General features: G+C 37.4%; 1 protein-coding gene across 2 annotated transcripts in view; it reads right to left on the bottom strand.

Moving 5' to 3' along the window:
• Window positions 1-13486, bottom strand: part of LOC149847161 (serine/threonine-protein kinase STY46-like) — an 81900-nt gene extending 68414 nt beyond the window's left edge. For both annotated transcript variants that reach the window (XM_089996852.1, XM_089996853.1), the window contains exons 1-5: window positions 12898-13486; window positions 10807-10921; window positions 4621-4736; window positions 4294-4410; window positions 2454-2526 (exon numbers count right to left, since the gene is read on the bottom strand). In XM_089996852.1, the coding sequence (XP_089852978.1) occupies window positions 2454-2526; window positions 4294-4410; window positions 4621-4736; window positions 10807-10921; window positions 12898-13073 (597 nt within the window). In that variant the 5' untranslated portion in view covers window positions 13074-13486. The remainder of the gene's footprint in view (window positions 1-2453; window positions 2527-4293; window positions 4411-4620; window positions 4737-10806; window positions 10922-12897) is intronic.
• Between the last annotated feature and the right edge of the window lie 4056 nt (window positions 13487-17542).

The following is a 17542-nucleotide window of genomic DNA, read 5'->3' as shown; positions in this document are numbered from 1 at the left end:
GCCACCCATTTAGGCTCAAGAAGAACAAGTTCATCCCAAAGAGTTAGAGAGCTAAAGTAGTCCTGGACACTCATATCCATTTGTTTGGTGGAACGGATTTTTTCTTGACAAAAAAATTGATGGGCAAGATCCTTTTGGGTATACGTACCCTTAAAAAAAAACACGCCTCATTGGCCTTCCTAAATTTGGCAATATTAGCACAATTTTTTAGGTCTACATTGTTCATAAACCATGCCAAAATTTTGGCATGGTTACTTTCCCAATCCTCAACTTTGGATTGATGGTCATTGATAGCTTTGATGCGTTCATCGCCATCTAAAGCTTTTTCAACCTCATTTTCGATTTTAGTGAGAACAAGAGAAGGTTCGGGAGTAGTTCACATAACAAAACCATATAGTTTCTTACCTCTTAGATGATTTTTCATAGCGGAGGCCCACATAAGATAGTTGGACCCATTGAGCTTAAAAGAAAGCTCAACTTTAGAATCACGTTCCATCGCACCAAATATTCTTTCTTTCTTCAAAAGCTTGAGAGGCACACGTCCCAAGATAGCAAAGAGAAGCCCAATCACCAATCGAACTCTGATACCATGTAATGAAGAGAGGCGGAAGCACCAATAGAGCAAAAAGCACTCTTTAAGAGTGACCACAAGAGCCAAGAACATAAACACTAAAAGTGTATACACAAAACTCACAAAAGTAGAAAATGACTTAAAGTCATAAGTTGAATATTATTGAAGAAAGAAAGTGGAGGGTGAAAACCCAATACCTTTACAAGGGGAGAGCCTCCTCTATTTATAGAGGAGGAGAACTAAAAGGAGACCATAAAGGGGGCTCCCTTCTAGTTGTTGGGAGCCCCAACGGTCATAAATATGATCGTTGGGGCCCGAACGACTAGATGGGTGGGGCCCCTTATGGTACTCCAAAGAGAAAAATAAGAAATAAAAAAGAAAAAAGGAAAAGAGAAAAAGAAAGAAAAAATAAAAAAATAAAAAGGAAAAATTACATGGTAATTTACCAAAACACCCATATCGGGTTTTTGGTTGTACAGAAAAAGAAAAAGAATTATGTATATATACATATATGTATATATATACTTATATATATATACGAATGTATATATATATATACTTATATATATACGAATGTATATATATAAGTATATGTATATATATATATTTATATATACATAATTTAACAGTGGGCTCCGCCCGATGGCGGCGACCATCTCTCCTCTCCTCAGTACCATCTCTCCCTCTCTCGCTTGATTAGGGCTTTTCGAATTAGGGTTTCAATTTAGGGTTTTGAATTAAGCTTTTCAATTTAGGGTTTCAAATTAGGCTTTTCGAATTAGAGCTTTTTGATTTAGGGTTTCAAATTAGGGCCATTTGAATTAGGTTTGATTTGATTAGGGCTTTCTATATTTAAAATTTTTATACAAAAAATATGATTTCCTATTTGAGTCGAAACAAATGCTGAAGGAAGTTGTTACAGAACAAATAAAACATCTTTTTTTTCTGCTTTATTCCAATCTTGGACAAGCAATCAAACAGGCCGCCCTAAAGGAGAGTCAACTACATTCCAAAATACTTTAAAGAAGAATTTGGATCCCTTGGCAGTTTTGTGAGTAAACCAATGTTTTGAAAATTGAATTATATCACATGATACAATATGATAAATCATACTGTCACACATCCACACAATATGATCCGGCAATCTAATTTTTGGTATTTTCATCAAAAGTTTTCGGACAATTTCATTTATATCTTTTGCACTTTCAACAAGATACTACTGAATAAATAAGACCTTATTAAAGTCCTACACACCCTATTAATAGGCTACACAAAAAAATGAAATTTTCTTTTAGCTTATCATCAATAATATATAAGACCAAAAATAAAAGAGAAAAATTAAAAAAAAAAAAGTTGTGTTTGCTGTGATTAGTGAAAATGATCAATAAAGGACATCCAGAAGCTATTCCTTTTATTTTCTTAATATTTACTGAAACTTGTTATTCTTTTGAAGTAAATATTTGATGGTTGATACCTTACAATTTTATATGGTGTGCCCTATTGTATTCTTTAATAATTTTTTAATATTATAATGTCCTAAACTTTCAATCCTAGACCCCTTTGGTACACACAATAGATACACTTTTACAACATTCCAATTATGGTTGCTTTTATTGTTGGTATTATGCATTATTTGCTAAATGTTACATATTTATTCTGGTGTACACAGATACACATGCATAGATACATACATAAATAAATAAATAAACAAATAAATATAAATATACATACACACACAACCCACTTGGCAAAGGGTATGCAATGAGCATCCCCTACAAGATACAAGCCTCCTCAACACCAAAAACTTGCAGTAAGATAACTTCCTTGTGTGTGTGTGTGCACATGTGCATGCAGCATGCATGTGTTACTGCTAATGATATACCTGACTAAGAAGCTTTGGTTTATCAAGGGTAGAAAATATGATTTCATGGATGGGGACATCAGCGGCCTCTTGACTGCAAGAAAAAGAAAACACCAAAATACAGAATTAATTACAGTCAAATTGAACAAAGAAAAATTAGTGAAAGCAGGACATATTACAACCAGAGTAAGAGTTCAAAATGCAAATAAGTAGACTTTAAGTTCAAATTGTACCCTGAAAATATGTCCAAGATGAAGATTGGAAATCTTGAAACCAAAGTTTGTTGATTATGATGTAGCATGTGCACTAGTGTGTGTGTGTGAGAGAGAGAGAGAGAGATTAGGAAGCTAAAGAACAGCTTAGAACAACAGAAGAAAAGAATACTAACAAAAAAAATATGTTGGAGGTTTTCTAGTTTTAACAAACACCTATATATGATCATAATATCCCTTATCTTTATATCTTCTACACCAACAGTACTACAGATCAAGATTAATCAAAATATCTTAACATGCATATGTAATTTCATTGACAATTGTTGTTTGCCAAATTGGATACAGTTCATAGCTACCACTTATCAACTGCTGGTTTTTCTTTTCAGATCCTGCAATTCTCTTCTAGAGTTCTCCCAGTATAATTGGCTTTCTTCCTTAAGGATTGAAAAGTAATTTACAGAAAAAATGTCCCTGTTTTGATGCCAACAACTTGTCAATTGTTCCAATGAGACCATTGGGTACAACATCACCACAATCCACAGTGACCTGTTAAATACGTTATATGTGGGTATGTAATACATGTCCACAGTCCACTACCTGACAGCCTACTTTTGGTACATTGCTACATCGACTTATAAGATATATCATGCTCCGACTGGCATCAACACCACTAGCTCTGAGTGTTGATGATTCCAGCTTGCAACAGGTCTGCAACTGAGCTTCAAGTATTTCACTGAGTTGAACCAAGAGGGATGTGGCCATTTAGGTGGCCCAATGACAAGTCACAAAACCAAAAACAACTAAAACCTCCAGTTTCCCTAATAAAGGGGCACATATAGGGACACCCACTCCTCATTTCCAGAAAGCCTACATTCTAAATTGTAGGACCAAGATTATTGCTTCTCCATGTCATTTACTGGACATTAGCAACTTCAACTTTTTCCCCTTGCACCATCCAAAAACCAAGGTTGGTGCTCTACATTAGTTGATACTACCAAGGGCATTTTAGTAATTTTACAAGAAAGTAGACATCACCTTCAAAAGGATTCATTGAAATCACAGTGTGCTAATCATAAATAGTTCTACTTTTCCCCAAAGTCATTGTAGAAACTGTGTCCAATACTGTAAGATACTCCTATGGTATATAAAAGAACTACCACATATATATGTAAAATTCTCCTGTGGTATATAAAAGAATTACCACATGCTTATATACATCATTACATTGTATCTGAGGTGTTGCAACTGTGTATGGGTTATAGTAGGCTTCCACAAGGTACTGATTTTTATAATTTTATTGCACCTGACAGATTTCAAAGCTCCATGGTGACATTTTGTGGACAACCCAATAGGGGTACTTTCACAGCCACTACATTTCCAGAGAAAGAATTCTTAGTTTTGGGAAGTAGTACTTAATAAATGCAATTATTCTGTATAAATTATAGACGTACCATGTTTATTCAAGAGAAAGCACTACCATGGAATTCTAAAAGGGGCAATGGCAGTCAGTGAAGTTAAGGCCTTCCAGATTAGAAAAACATGCGGCTAGGTCAAGATGATAAACATGTCACAATGAGATAAAGAAACTACAAAGATCATTCCCCCAAAAACCATAATATCAAATGCCTAGTCAGATTTCACAACACCTTCCTGAATAATGTGTTCCAGTTGGAAATCTTCCATCTCCATTCCCAATATACTGCCTTGCATCCAAGTTCAAGTCTTCAAGCTTTGAGCAAGGTTCAAATTCAATCTCGTACATCCTGATCAACTCAATAGAGCAGTATCAAGTATCAATAACCACTCTTGCAAGAACATCTACAACATACGTCCAGCAAAACATAAAATACCAATTCCATTGATGGGATTCATGCAGTTACTCAAATTTCATTCTGAAAACCATTTTTTACTTCTCAAGAGTTGAAAAAAATAATCTGACATGTAGTCAACAAAGAATTGACATGATTCAATACCTTCTATTTGATTTCACGTCCTCTTCAGGTTCAGCACAATCACATCCAACTATGTAAGAAACATCTTTTACACATTGTTGTGGAATACCCTCACTGTCCACTCTAGTAGGAATATGCTGACAGATATAACAATTGCTTTAATAAATGAAAATATCAACATACTGGCAGCATACTTATAATGAAAGAATTAAAATCAAATTAATAGACAGTATGAATTATCACATTTCATAAGGTATGCAAAGGAAATGCCTTATTTGAATGGACATACTAATGATTATTAGCCAGGAAATTAAGGAATTGAAGCAAAAATATGAACATTTAGTAGAAGGTGCTATAATATATGCTCTAAAATCAAAACCAACAATTGCAAGAAAAAAAAAGCTACAAATCCCAATTTGAATGTAAACATAAAGGCCTTAAAAAAAATGTTAGATCAGACAACAATGTTGACCAAGAGAAGCAAAAGAATAGGGAAATTTTCAAAAAAAAACACCTAAAGTTTTGGCAATAGTAAAAAACAAACCTAAATTTTCAATATTGTTTAAACACGCCTAAATTTATGCTCCTTTAACAAAAAACACATTGCCTTTTATTTAAGTCAGTTTATCATTAACCCAAGTTAACATGATAAAGTTACTGATTCAACCTCTAAACACATTTTGCTCTTAAAAAGTGTTTCCAAAAAAGCACCTAACTTTTTAAGAAAATTTCAAAACACACCTAGAGTTTTGGCAACAATCTAAAACACATTTAAGTTAAGGATATTGGAAAAACCAATGTTGTAAGTATCGTACGATACAAATCATTACTATGGGAAACAACAATACGTTACACCCCTATATTGTACAATACACCTTCGGCGTACTTTAAAAATGGTCGAAACTTGTTTTTTATTTTTTGGGTTTTAAAGATGCGAGAGAATCGTTTACGGTGGTTTGGACATATTCGGCGAAGGCCTAATGATGCTCCAGTTAGAAGGTTGGAGAAATGGGAAAATATATTAGTTAAAAGAGGTCGGGGTAGGCCTAGGAAGACTTGGATGGAGATGATAGGAAAGGATATGAATGCTTTGAACCTCACCGAGGACATGGCGTTGGATAGAAATGATTGGAGGAAAAGGATTCATGTGGAAGACCCAAAATGAATTTCTTTTTTGGTTCATATCGCTGACCCCAATTGTTTTGGGATGAAGGCGTAGTTGTTGTTGTTGTTGTTGTAAAGACCTCTTGAGGGCCAACTTTCTCATTTGTGAAGAGGCCATTAGAGGGGTATATACGCACCCTAGTGTTAGGGAATGATTCAACACACTATCGATAGATCGAAGAAACAAAATCAGGGAAAAGAGAAAGAAATCAACCACACAAAGAACAAGGATTTTACATGGTTCGACAAGAATTGCCTACGTCCACGACCGCATTGATATCCAGATTGAGATACACACATATCTTACAAAAGACGGATTGCCCTCTTTAAATACAAGGAGTCTAGGGCAACCTATTTTGGATAAAATTACAAAACTACGTTACAAGAATTCTTGCCTCGAGGCCATACACCCCCAACCCTCACCTTACGAGCTCCACACTGGTCCAACACCAAGGAGTCGTGAGAGCGATTTAGGGGTCGATCCATGCGTAAGGGAGAGGGTTTTTTCAGTTTGCTCTAGTAAGAGTGCATTTTCACCATTTTTTCACTCAAAGAAGTGGGTTAAGTTAAAAAATCTCTATTATTTGCTTATTATTTAGTTTTTTTGGAGAAGATGACATTGTTAAATTGTAATACCGAATCAATGTAATTATTTAATATATATATAGGAAGATACATGCACATATATATTTCATATATATATATATATATATATATACATATATCTACCTACGTATATATATATAATATATATTTATTTCTCGTAATAGTCAGAGGGGTAGTTTAGTCATTTTGCACATATCCACTTTTTGGATATGTTGTAATTTCCTTTTATTTTTTATTTTTCTTTTATTTCTTATTTTCTTTTCTATAAACCTAGGTTAGTATGTACCTTGGGGGGGCCAACATCTAGTCGTTGGGCCCCTCCAACGGTCACAAATCCTAGGTTAGTGTGTACCTTGGGGGGCCAACATCTAGTCGTTGGGCCCCTCCAACGATCACATTTGTGACCGTTGGAGGGGCTCCAACGACTAGAAGTGGAGCCCCTCCAAGGTCTCCACCTCTATATAAATGGGGATCCTCCCCTTGTATTTAATTCATGGCTTTGGGTCAAAGCCCAAGTGTTCAATAAAGATTATATTCTTTCTTTTAGTGCATTTGTGAGATTGATTGGTTTGTGCCTTTGTGCACAAGTGTTCTTAGTGTTCTTATTGTGCATGTATGCACTTGTTCTTCATCAAGAATATTGGGTCTTGATTATAGTATCTTGTTGAAGATACTTTCACATGATATCAGAGCAAGGTTGAAGAAAAAAGATCGTGTGGATTCTCACATTTTATCGGTGCCTCAAAAAATGTGGCCTCAATTTTTTGGCGATTGACGTGGATTCTCTTATTCATCCAATATTTTAGAATATTCTTCCACCAAGAAAGATCTAAAAATCTCTTGAGGTATGTATCTGTTTTCTGCATTTCTCATCTCCAATGGGTAAAAAAGACTTTCATTTCTCTCTCGACTTTAAACTTAATGGCTCAAACTATCACATTTGGGTCAAAAATATGAAGGCGCATATTAAAGGAAAAGGACTTTGGGGCTATGTCCAAGGCTCGATTACCGAACCGGAACCTAAGATCACCTTGATGGAAAGAAGAAAAATAAAAATTCTTGAAGGAGAAGAAAGAGCCAAGGCTCTTGAAGATTATAACAAAAAACATAAAGAATGGGAGACGAGAAACTTCAAAATCCTCTCATGGATTTTCTCGTTCGTGGAGACAAGAATCAATGCCAACATTATAAAGTTCAAGAAAGCTTCTCAAGTGTAGGAATACCTTGAAAAAATGTACACTTCAAGGGATTTGTCCCACAAATACTATCTTCAAAAAAGGGCCTTGACTCTTAAACAAAACGAAATGACTATTAGAGAGTATTTTACGGAGTTGTCTTCCATTTGGGATGAGCTTGCTATGCTTGAACCCAAATGGAGCGGAGAGGCTATTGAGCTTAGGCACAAGCAATTAGAAGAAGATCGTTTTTTCAAATTTTTGAATGGGCTTAAGCCCGAATTTGAACAAATCCGATCATCTCTCTTATCCGCCTTCACTTCCCCATCTCTTGAAGATGTAATTACTAAACTAAGTGGAGAAGAGACACGTATGGGTATAAGTAAGAGTAACTCAAGTGTTCTAGCAACACCCTCCAATAATGAAGAAAATGAAGGTGTTAATGTCGTTTCAAGACCGGGGAGCAATTTAAGGACCTACAAGCCTCCTCATTTCAAAAATCAAAACCAAAGTTCAAGCGGTCAAAGAGCAAAGAGGGATTATAGCAAGCTCTTGTGTCATTTTTGTAAGGAACCGGGGCACATCAAGCCTATATGCCCAAAATGGAAGAAGTTGCTAGCCATGGCTACCACATCCCAACCTCAAAAGGAAGATCATCATCTTCAAATAGAGCTCTCTCATTGTAGCAAATTGTGAATGCTCTTCAACCTCTTCTCAAAGGGGCTATTTTCGGAGCCGCCATGTCAACCTTTTCTCCTCCTGGTAAGACATCATGGCTTTTATATTAGGGTGCTTCATTTCACATGACCCCAAGTATGAGTTCTTTTTTTTATTACTCAAATAATCGCTCTCCATCCTTTGTTTCAACCACGGATGGAACATCTCTTGAAGTAAAAGAAATTGAAAATGTTGAAAAACAAGGGTTTTTTATTCCAAAAATTAGATTTATACTTAAATTAAACTTAAATTTACTTTCGGTTTCTCAACTCTCAGATCATGGGTGTGATATAAAATTTTCATCTAACAAATATTGGATACAGGTCGTCGGTCCGGGAGGTTGATTGGGGAAGGCTCTAAGAAGGGCGATATTTACTACGCGATTCTCTTTGAATTCCAAAGAACCCTTTTTGTAATGTTATCGAACAAAAAGATATTAATGTATGGCACTTCATATTGTCGACCCCAATTGTTTTGGGATGAAGGCATAGTAGTAGTAGTAGTAGTAGTTGTTGTTGTTGTTGTTGTAAAGACACAATATCCAGAGAATGATCTTCGTTCATCCGGATCACCTGCCCAATATGCATCTGAGAAAGCCATTCCTGTGAGCATATCTTCATTTCTATCTCTCTTCTTATAATAGAGACCATCTCCAAGTGTACCTTTAAGGTACCTAAGAACCCATGAACCCTAAGAAGCGTAAGAGTTATTTGGGAGCCTATTCGTGCAGAAGGGAGAGGGATTTTGCAGATTTCTCACGTAAGAGTGCATTTTTTATCCTTTTTCACTCAAAGGAGTGGGCTAAAGTAACAAATTTGTATTCTTTGATTCTCATTGAACTTTTTTGGAGGAAAATGGCATCAAATGATCTACAATGGCAATGGGGCACTTTAAGTAGTGAGTGAAAACCAATTGAAAATCAAGTGTAATTGTTGTCATTAGATTGTTTCAGGCGGTATCTCTCGGTTAAAGCATCATTTAGCAGGGACATATCACAATGTTGGCCCCTGCATGTCAAGAGATTTTTCGAATGCCGTGAAATGACAACGTCATTAATTACTCACTGGTCTGAGAGAAAAAAGACAAGAAAAAAGATGAGTAAGGCCACAACCTTGGGAGGATGTATATGACGAATATGAGCTCCCTACTTCTGATCATATAGCCCCTAGCATAATATCATGAGAAGAAGAAGAAAATAATGATGATGATGATTGAGGTTATATTTTCAAAAAACTTGGTTATTTAACACTTAAGTGTATATAAACTTGGTTATTTTGTTTTTGTTTATGTAATATGAAAGTATGAGTCTTGTGGCATATTTTTAAATGCAAGATATTTAATATTTTGCATTGTTCTTGTGAGATATGCATGCAATATTATCTATATTAGCTGATGTTTGATAATGTCTTATCCAGCTCATAGAGACATAAATGCTTCATATGTGATTTTATGGTTGAATTTTGTGTGATTCATCATTGTTTCATGTGTTATGATTTTTTAAAATATTTTCTAATTTTTTATTTTTTGAGAATTTTTGAAAAAAAATATTAAAAAAATTATGAGTTTTTATGATACGCTATGATACGTATCTAACTTTAAGTCTGATCGATATGGGTAACGATACGCTACTTACAACCTTGAATAGAAGCATATGCGAGGATGGTGAATATTATCAACCAATGGGTTTTTGGCTAAAGAAAATTTTCTAGAATCTTTGTCAACAAGTCTTCCAAGTTTCCAACTTGCAATGGATGTTGACTCATATAGTAAGTGTGCAAGATGTACGCCTATATTGTGTGGCCTGGAGTCAGTTGATCTTGATTGATGAGCTTGCCAACATTTTTTATGCTTTATGCATCTTGTTTCTTCCTTTTTGCTTCTTCATTTTCATCTTATTCATTGAAAACCCTCATGAAACCAGCCCTTGTTTTGTCATTTCTTTGATAGAGTTTTCCTTCGGTCCACCTCTTAAATGAAAGAGATAGCTATTCCATTAAGAGGTAAATGAAGAAGCACATAAGCAGCACAATTGAGGCACTAAAAGGCATTCACAGCCACCAAGCGGTTAACAGAATTTGTTTTTCCCACTTCAAAACACTGTAACCAAAGGAATGGGCACTGTCAGCTATTTCAAATACAGCGTGTTTAATCTTTCCCACAAAAGGCTGCATATTTGAACTTCTTGTTTCTTGGTTGCTAACTTCAAGTTTCAACCTTACCTTCCAAGCAAACAAACTCCTCTCTATGTTCAATATGTGTGTTAATATTCATGCATCACTTACTGTAACCTTTGCATCATCAATCTGCAATCTGTAGCCCAAGAAATATGCCATCCACTCACAACTACCTACTTGTCATGAGTTACTGGCCCAGCATAACGATTTTCTCCTACACCTTATCCAGAAATGTCAAAAAAGAAGTCTACCATTCATCAAGAAAGATCATCTATCAGCAGAAATATGATCTCCAATGAGAACAAGAAATTGATCATTGAAAACATGCATAAATTGGGCTAGAACACTTTATTCTCCTACATAACACTAACCTCCATGAAACGAGCATGAAAAACAGGTCGCTTGTTGGGTTTCTTTGCATCAGCAAGTATCTTTTGATGTAGCAACACATCTTCGACCCTCTCAAGATTAACATCTAGTATATAACTAAACAAGAGAAGACAAACTGTCAGTAACATTTGATATAAAAGAATTGTGAATACCTAAAAAACCAATAGTAGACCTAAAAGGGAAAAAACTAAAAAGAAGCACACAACAATCTCAAGAGAATCAGAAAATCACGCAGCAGCAAGAAACAACTTAGCATAATGAAAGGACTATTGGTGGTCGACAATGACGGAACAGGAAAAAGATCAAATAATCAAGATCTAGAAAAAGAAAAAACTCCTCTCACCATCACTATGGCCAACACTGGTCATAGACAATAAAAAAGGAAACAGCATAAGAGCTTTCCATGATTAGGGAGACAACAATCAGCTACACGGCTGTTTTAAATGAGAGTTCTTTCCGGCTGGCTTCCAAAAGTTAGAAACCATATATCCATCAGCTCTGTTGTGCCTTATGAAGCAATTCTGCTTAAAGTGGATTCATTTGAAGAGGAAGTGAAAATAAGTGCAGATATCATATGCATTACATAAATAAAAATAAAAAAAATAGAAAAGGAATATCCTAGTGGCATAAATGGTCCCTAAACAAATCATCTGACTTTTCACACCACATTACCACCTATAAGAGGCATCTTATGAACCTGAAACAAATTCCTACGCCTAATTATGAAGTCAAAAGCAATTTCACAAATCTCGTCCTTGGGAAAATCTCAGCGAGTAAAATCTCACAAAAACTACAAAAAAGAAGGAAAATCTTGGGAAAATATCAGTCTGTATAAATATAAAGATATTTTTACCCTGTAAGATCATGATTAAAGCACAATATTGCCAAAATAGGTGATATTTTGAAAATATTGCAGAATTAGAAACATATCAACTTCGAAAAATATTGCAATAAAATGATGATAGTTTTTGAAAATTTAGCCATCTGTTGCATATGTCCAAAACTGCAATCAGACAGATGTGTCAAAACTGCATCTAAGTTACAACATCAAGCATCACCTGCACTTCTTGAGTTTTGTACAGCAAATCAATCGTCCTCATTGACTCATCTACCAGCTCTTATCTGGTAGAACATCGATCTGGTGGTGTCCTTAGTCCTTACCACAACCAGACTAGAATCCCATGCACCAACGCAGTGTCTTGGCACTTCTTGGGTCAAAGATCTCTTAAGTATTGTTTTGAACGAAGGAGAACAAGATGCTGGTGATCAATTAAATCCCACCTAAGAACACCAGTATTTTAGTATTTTCGTGCACCGAAACCTCCTGGTTGAAGATAACAAAAATCAGGAAAAAAAAAGTAGGCCATTTTTCTAGGGATCATCTGAAACCCATCATTTTTTACAGCTTCAAACTTGAGCCCTGTAGTTTCTTTAGGTATTCGTTGATAAGATGCATCTAAACATAGACCACAATCAGTATAGAGGTTTCTGTGCATCAAATCTATTTGTGTAGAAAGATGTGCAACTTTACAAGGATAGGATGTAATTCTGTACGACTGATTCAGATACTCCTTTGTGATTTCAATGATTACATCCTTGAGAATAGCAGTTTCTCTCATATAATCAAACCAGCTTGATTTATTCTTACAAATAACTGTCCCATCATAAAAGCTTGAATTCTTAGCATCCTAAAAGTTACACTGTCTTTCCTTTGCGATTAGAATCCAAACAGAACAATTAAAGAACAAAAAAAAAAGAGTCTGAAGAAGAGGGACTCAATTAATCCAAGAAACCAAGACTCTAATTACATGTAGCCCTCTTCTCAAATTACGTGTCTGGCACCAACACCAGGAAACCATAATCATAGCTTCTCGCTATAAACCCTAAACCAATCCGAAACTTCTATTTCTAAGTTATCATCAATAAAACACAAAAGAATTCCTAAAAAAAACACGTACGCAACTCAACTAATACGCATAAAAATCCCTGAAAATTAACCAAAAAATCCTCCGCATTCCTTTAAACCACGGAATTCAAAAAGTAACAAACTCAAGGATTCGAGACACAAATACCTCGGAGGCAACCGATTGAAATGCGCGTCCAGAAGCTCGCGGAAGCCCGGATCGAGCGCCGCCTCGTTCCCGCTATCGACGAGCCTCCGGTAAACATCATCCCTGATATCATGGTGCGGAGACGAAGCTGTTCTCGGAGGCGACGAGCTCTCTCCCACTTCCTCCACAAACTCCATTTCCCAACCCCTCCACAACACAACAGGAAACCAAAAAAAATAAAAAGAACCCTAAAATCCTCCCATATCTCACCAAAAAAAAGTCGAAAAAGAAAAGAAAATCCCGATCCTCTCAGAAAAAACACAAATTCCACGCAATCACAAACCGAAAAAATCAAAACTCCCACCAAATTCCAACAAATCGGTCAAAGAAAAACGGGAAAAAGGAAGAAGAATTAGGGTTTTCTTAGGTCAGCAAGAAGGAGGGAGGTGGGATCTTTGACGGTTTGAGGAATCTGAACGCGAAGTGAATCTCGGGAAGGGCGGCCCCCACCCATCAGATGACTCCAGTTCACTGTTTGCAGAGATAGCGAGGAGAGGGAAGGTAGGGAAGAGAGAGAACGAGCGCGGTTGGGATGCAATCGGCATTTTTCAGGTTCGCCATGTCCAGATTCGGGAATGTATCATGATGTTGTCGGCTAGGGCGAAAAGGCAGTTCCGGGGTTCGAATCCCAATAGGGACGGTCCTTGGGATAATCCCCCTCCCGATACGGAAGATCTGTACCGTCAAATCGACAAGACTCGGCCGTAAAGACCCTTGGATTCCTTAAACAGTGTTTAGTATGTCATTAGCGAAACTTTCTGTGGGTAAGTGGTGGTTTAGTGTAATTAATTAAGACAGTTTTCCACGTAGGAGAAAGTAAAGAAAGGGAAACTGTAAATGACTAATTTGCCCAAGTAGTTTTGAGTGAGGAATTAGCTTTGTTCCTTCGTTAGTGGATTTTTTTGGGCAATCGAGGTCATTAGTAGAGTGTTAATCAAGGAAGTTATCCACGTTGGGGTTAGTAAAGAAGGGGAAATTGCAAATGACTGATTTGTCCAAATAGTTCTGAATGAGGACGGAAATGGATTTCTCCTTCTTTGTCACGCGGAAGCGCCGATCCCCGTTGCATATGGGTCGGATCATTATTGACCCGGTACTGAATCCACTTTTTGTAGAGCGGGTCCTGATCAGGATCCGTGTCCAACCTTGATATCACAGTATGGCTTCGGATCTGGTTCTGACATAAGCCTATATGGTACTGGATCGTTGAAAATGGGTAAAAGTTATTCTTTTTTTTCCTCAAAAATTGGGTTGGGATACACTTGGTACTTTCACCAGATCCAGCCATATTTGCTCACTCGATTCCAACCTGGATCTGATTAGATCCACCGGGGCATATTTGTATCAAACCCCAGATACCTGATAATGTGGATCGGATCCAGTTCAGACCCGATACAATCCCCGGGAAGTCTGTGATGTGTCGGTTATACGAAAATAAAAATAAACGGTCTGGATATTTGTCGGTCATGCTAGATCTGATACTTTATCCAACTTTTATAAAATTTATCCAGATCCAGATAAGATTTGGATCTCTCAGTGGAACCATAGGTCTGGATCTACACAGAAAAGGTTTATTAGCTTCCGAGTGGAAAATGTAAAAAATGGTTCGGTTAGTCCCTGTTTGAACTTGAATCCAAGTGCCTATCTGATCCAAATCCCAGATCGGGCAAGACCTGACCATACATGTTTGATGTTCCTTATCCAATTCATATTGGAATATTTGCTACTTGAATCCAACTATATAATGTGATAATAAATCAACATTATCAAATACGAGTGGAGTCTTTTTCTAATTCAAAAGAGCTCATCGGAACAAGCGATCCAGATCCAGGTTCATGCCTGACAAGATGAACATTAAGCTACCAAATACGAGTGGAGTCTTTTTCTACCCCACCTCTTTATTGGGTTTATAGACAATATGAAGTGGGTCCAATTCAGGTTCTACTAAAGGGGTCCAGTTTCCATTAATTGCACCTTGAGTTTGAATTGGTTAATGTAAAGTTGTGTTTGGCATCATCAGGAATGTGACCAAGTTCGCGAATTTAGCAACAGAGATTGCTTATTTTAAGAAAGATTCGCTTTATCCCAATATTTCATTTTAATATGGGAAGCACTTTTGGATTTTATAAGTTCGCCAAGTCAGAATTTTAAAAGATTCTTTTCTTTTGGAGTCATTGACCAAACTCTCCCTTGCCTTATCCAATTGCATGGTACATTATGACCAAACTACCCTTTGCCAAAACAATAGCCCCAACAAACTGTGAGCTTGGAGTGAGATCTGCAAAGCGGATCGGGTACGGATTGGATCCTGACTGTTATGAGTCTGAATCCCAACTTCATTCAGCTGATCCAAATTTGAGTCTGAATCTGAATAAGATATAATGATGTGAGATTGATCCAGATCCAAATTATACATGGTCATTCTAGATCCTGTCAAAGAAGATCGAATCAAGGTCTCTAGTCTCTACATGTAAAATATGCAAACTGCTCGGATCAGATCTGAATCTGAGTAATAAATTCCATATAAGGCACTGGTCCAAATCCAATCCAATTTAAAAAATGATCCAAATATGCAAATTTGAATCTGATCCCAATATCTTTTGGATCTTAGTATAATGATCTATATCCGAAAATAAATTGTCAGATTCAGATAGGAGGTTGGATTATACCTGATCTATATGCGCCCCTAATTCAAATGGTTCCAGCTGCAAGCTGAAAGGCTAAGCTAATTATTTGATCCTTAGTAGTCAAAAAGTGACTAGACAGCACTTAAGAATTGGTCCCATGCCCTGGTGTCGGTTAGTGACCCCGAAAACTATAATGCTTTTAAACAAATATTTTAAAATTTATTAAAATAAAAAAAAATAATTATTATTAGTTAAAAAATACTAACACAAAATTAGGGTTTTTGAAGACTTGAAGGTTTTTACCGAGAAGGAGGCCTGCCAATATGCGGTCAGTAACAAATGGGTTTTCCCCTAGCCCTAAAGGATTCGGCCCATGGATTTTTATGGATGTCATCAAGGTTGTTAAATGCGGTGAGGCGAAGCTAGGCCTCTGGTACTGAGACGTAAGCCTCTCACAACATGAGACTCTCAAGTATCCGTGGTATATCTAAAATATCGTAAAAATATGTGGCATTTTTGTAGGGATGTTAATGGATTGAATTCAATGCGTATTCGACTGCATCTGAACGACCTTTGTTTAATGATCAGATTTGAAAAGCTGAAACCCCATCTGCTCATAATCAGATTTCTTTTTTTATATTTACCTTAGGCGCATCACTGCAACGCCTCAGTACCTTGAGCGTGTGCTTCGCGTAGGCTTCAGGTACTAAGGCGTACGCCTCTCACAACACTGGATGTCATCCCTTGCGCAAGCTGAAGCATTCCCTTTCTAAGGGCAAGTGTAAGCCCATGAGCAGAGCCAGCACGGCTAGGTCTCTGATCTTGGGGTGGTTTCTTCATGTAAATATAAAAAAAAAATGGTTTTTCTCTTGGCCTGGTCCAAAAAAAAAAAGTCTCAAACCTAAGGATGCTTTGACTACTAAGACTGAGCCCACTTTGGACGGCATTAAGTTCTAAGCATTAGGCTCTTTGGCTCAAATAAAGCTGAGGTTTTTTTTATTTATTTATAACCTGAAGAAACAACAACATACACAAAGACTTGATCGCACTGGCTTAGCTAGGGATGGCAGTGGACTGGGGGATACCGGGGCCCCACCTCGCCCTGTTTGGACCGGGGATGAAGGGCATGAAACAGGGATGGAGGCCGGAATGAAGGTTAAAATCTATCCCCGTAGCGGGGATGGACTTATGCTTTCCCCTGCCCCGCCCCATCCCTGTCTCAATCTCCGCCTTTCCCCACCCCACTGCATCCCCAATCCTTTAAGGAATGACTATAGACCAAGGGAAAACGGGTCCCGCCTTGCCTCGCCTCACCCCCGTTTGGACCGGGGATGGAGGCGGGGGTAGAGGTTAAAATCCATCCCTGTGCGGGGATGGAGGCGGGAATGAAGGTTCAGATTTTGAAACAGAGTGGGGGTAGAGACCTTGTCCCCCGCCCCGGTCCACTGCCATCCCTAGGCTTAGCCTACCATACCCACGGTCATCATGTTGGCAGCATAAAACTCTGAGGTTAGGACTCGTGCTCTCAGGGCCTATGTTATGCTTTGGCTTGAGTAGAAAGGTGATGCCCCATGAGAATCGAACCTTGATTGACCGTCTAGCAGCCAAGGCCCCATCCCACTACGCCAACCTCCCTTGGGCCAAAGCTGAGGTTAAATTTGGAGGCACTGAGGTTAGTTTTGATCAAGGTCAAGACTACTATAGTTAAATTTGCAGCAAGTCAAAGTGATCCAACTTGATCTTGGTTCACTTTCAGCTACTAATAAAAGTCCTGAAAAAACAAACCAATCCAGAACTCAGGACCACTTGGTAAAACAAGCTGAGTTTGCACATCACTAAAGATGCCAGCCATCCCTCTCATGTATTTATTAATTCACTCCTTTGGTCAAGGACAAGTGATATGCACCCCTACCCAAAATTGCTGGCATCCCACCAAGTGATATTATAACAAAGTAGGCAAAATGATAAGGTCCTTACCA

This window comes from Nuphar pumila, chromosome 2 (assembly GCF_984573655.1).
Source record: "Nuphar pumila chromosome 2, dmNupPumi1.hap1.1, whole genome shotgun sequence".
Classification (NCBI taxonomy): domain Eukaryota; kingdom Viridiplantae; phylum Streptophyta; class Magnoliopsida; order Nymphaeales; family Nymphaeaceae; genus Nuphar; species Nuphar pumila.
The sequence above is the reverse complement of the archived record's forward strand: the minus strand, read 5'-3'. Positions and strand labels throughout refer to the sequence as shown.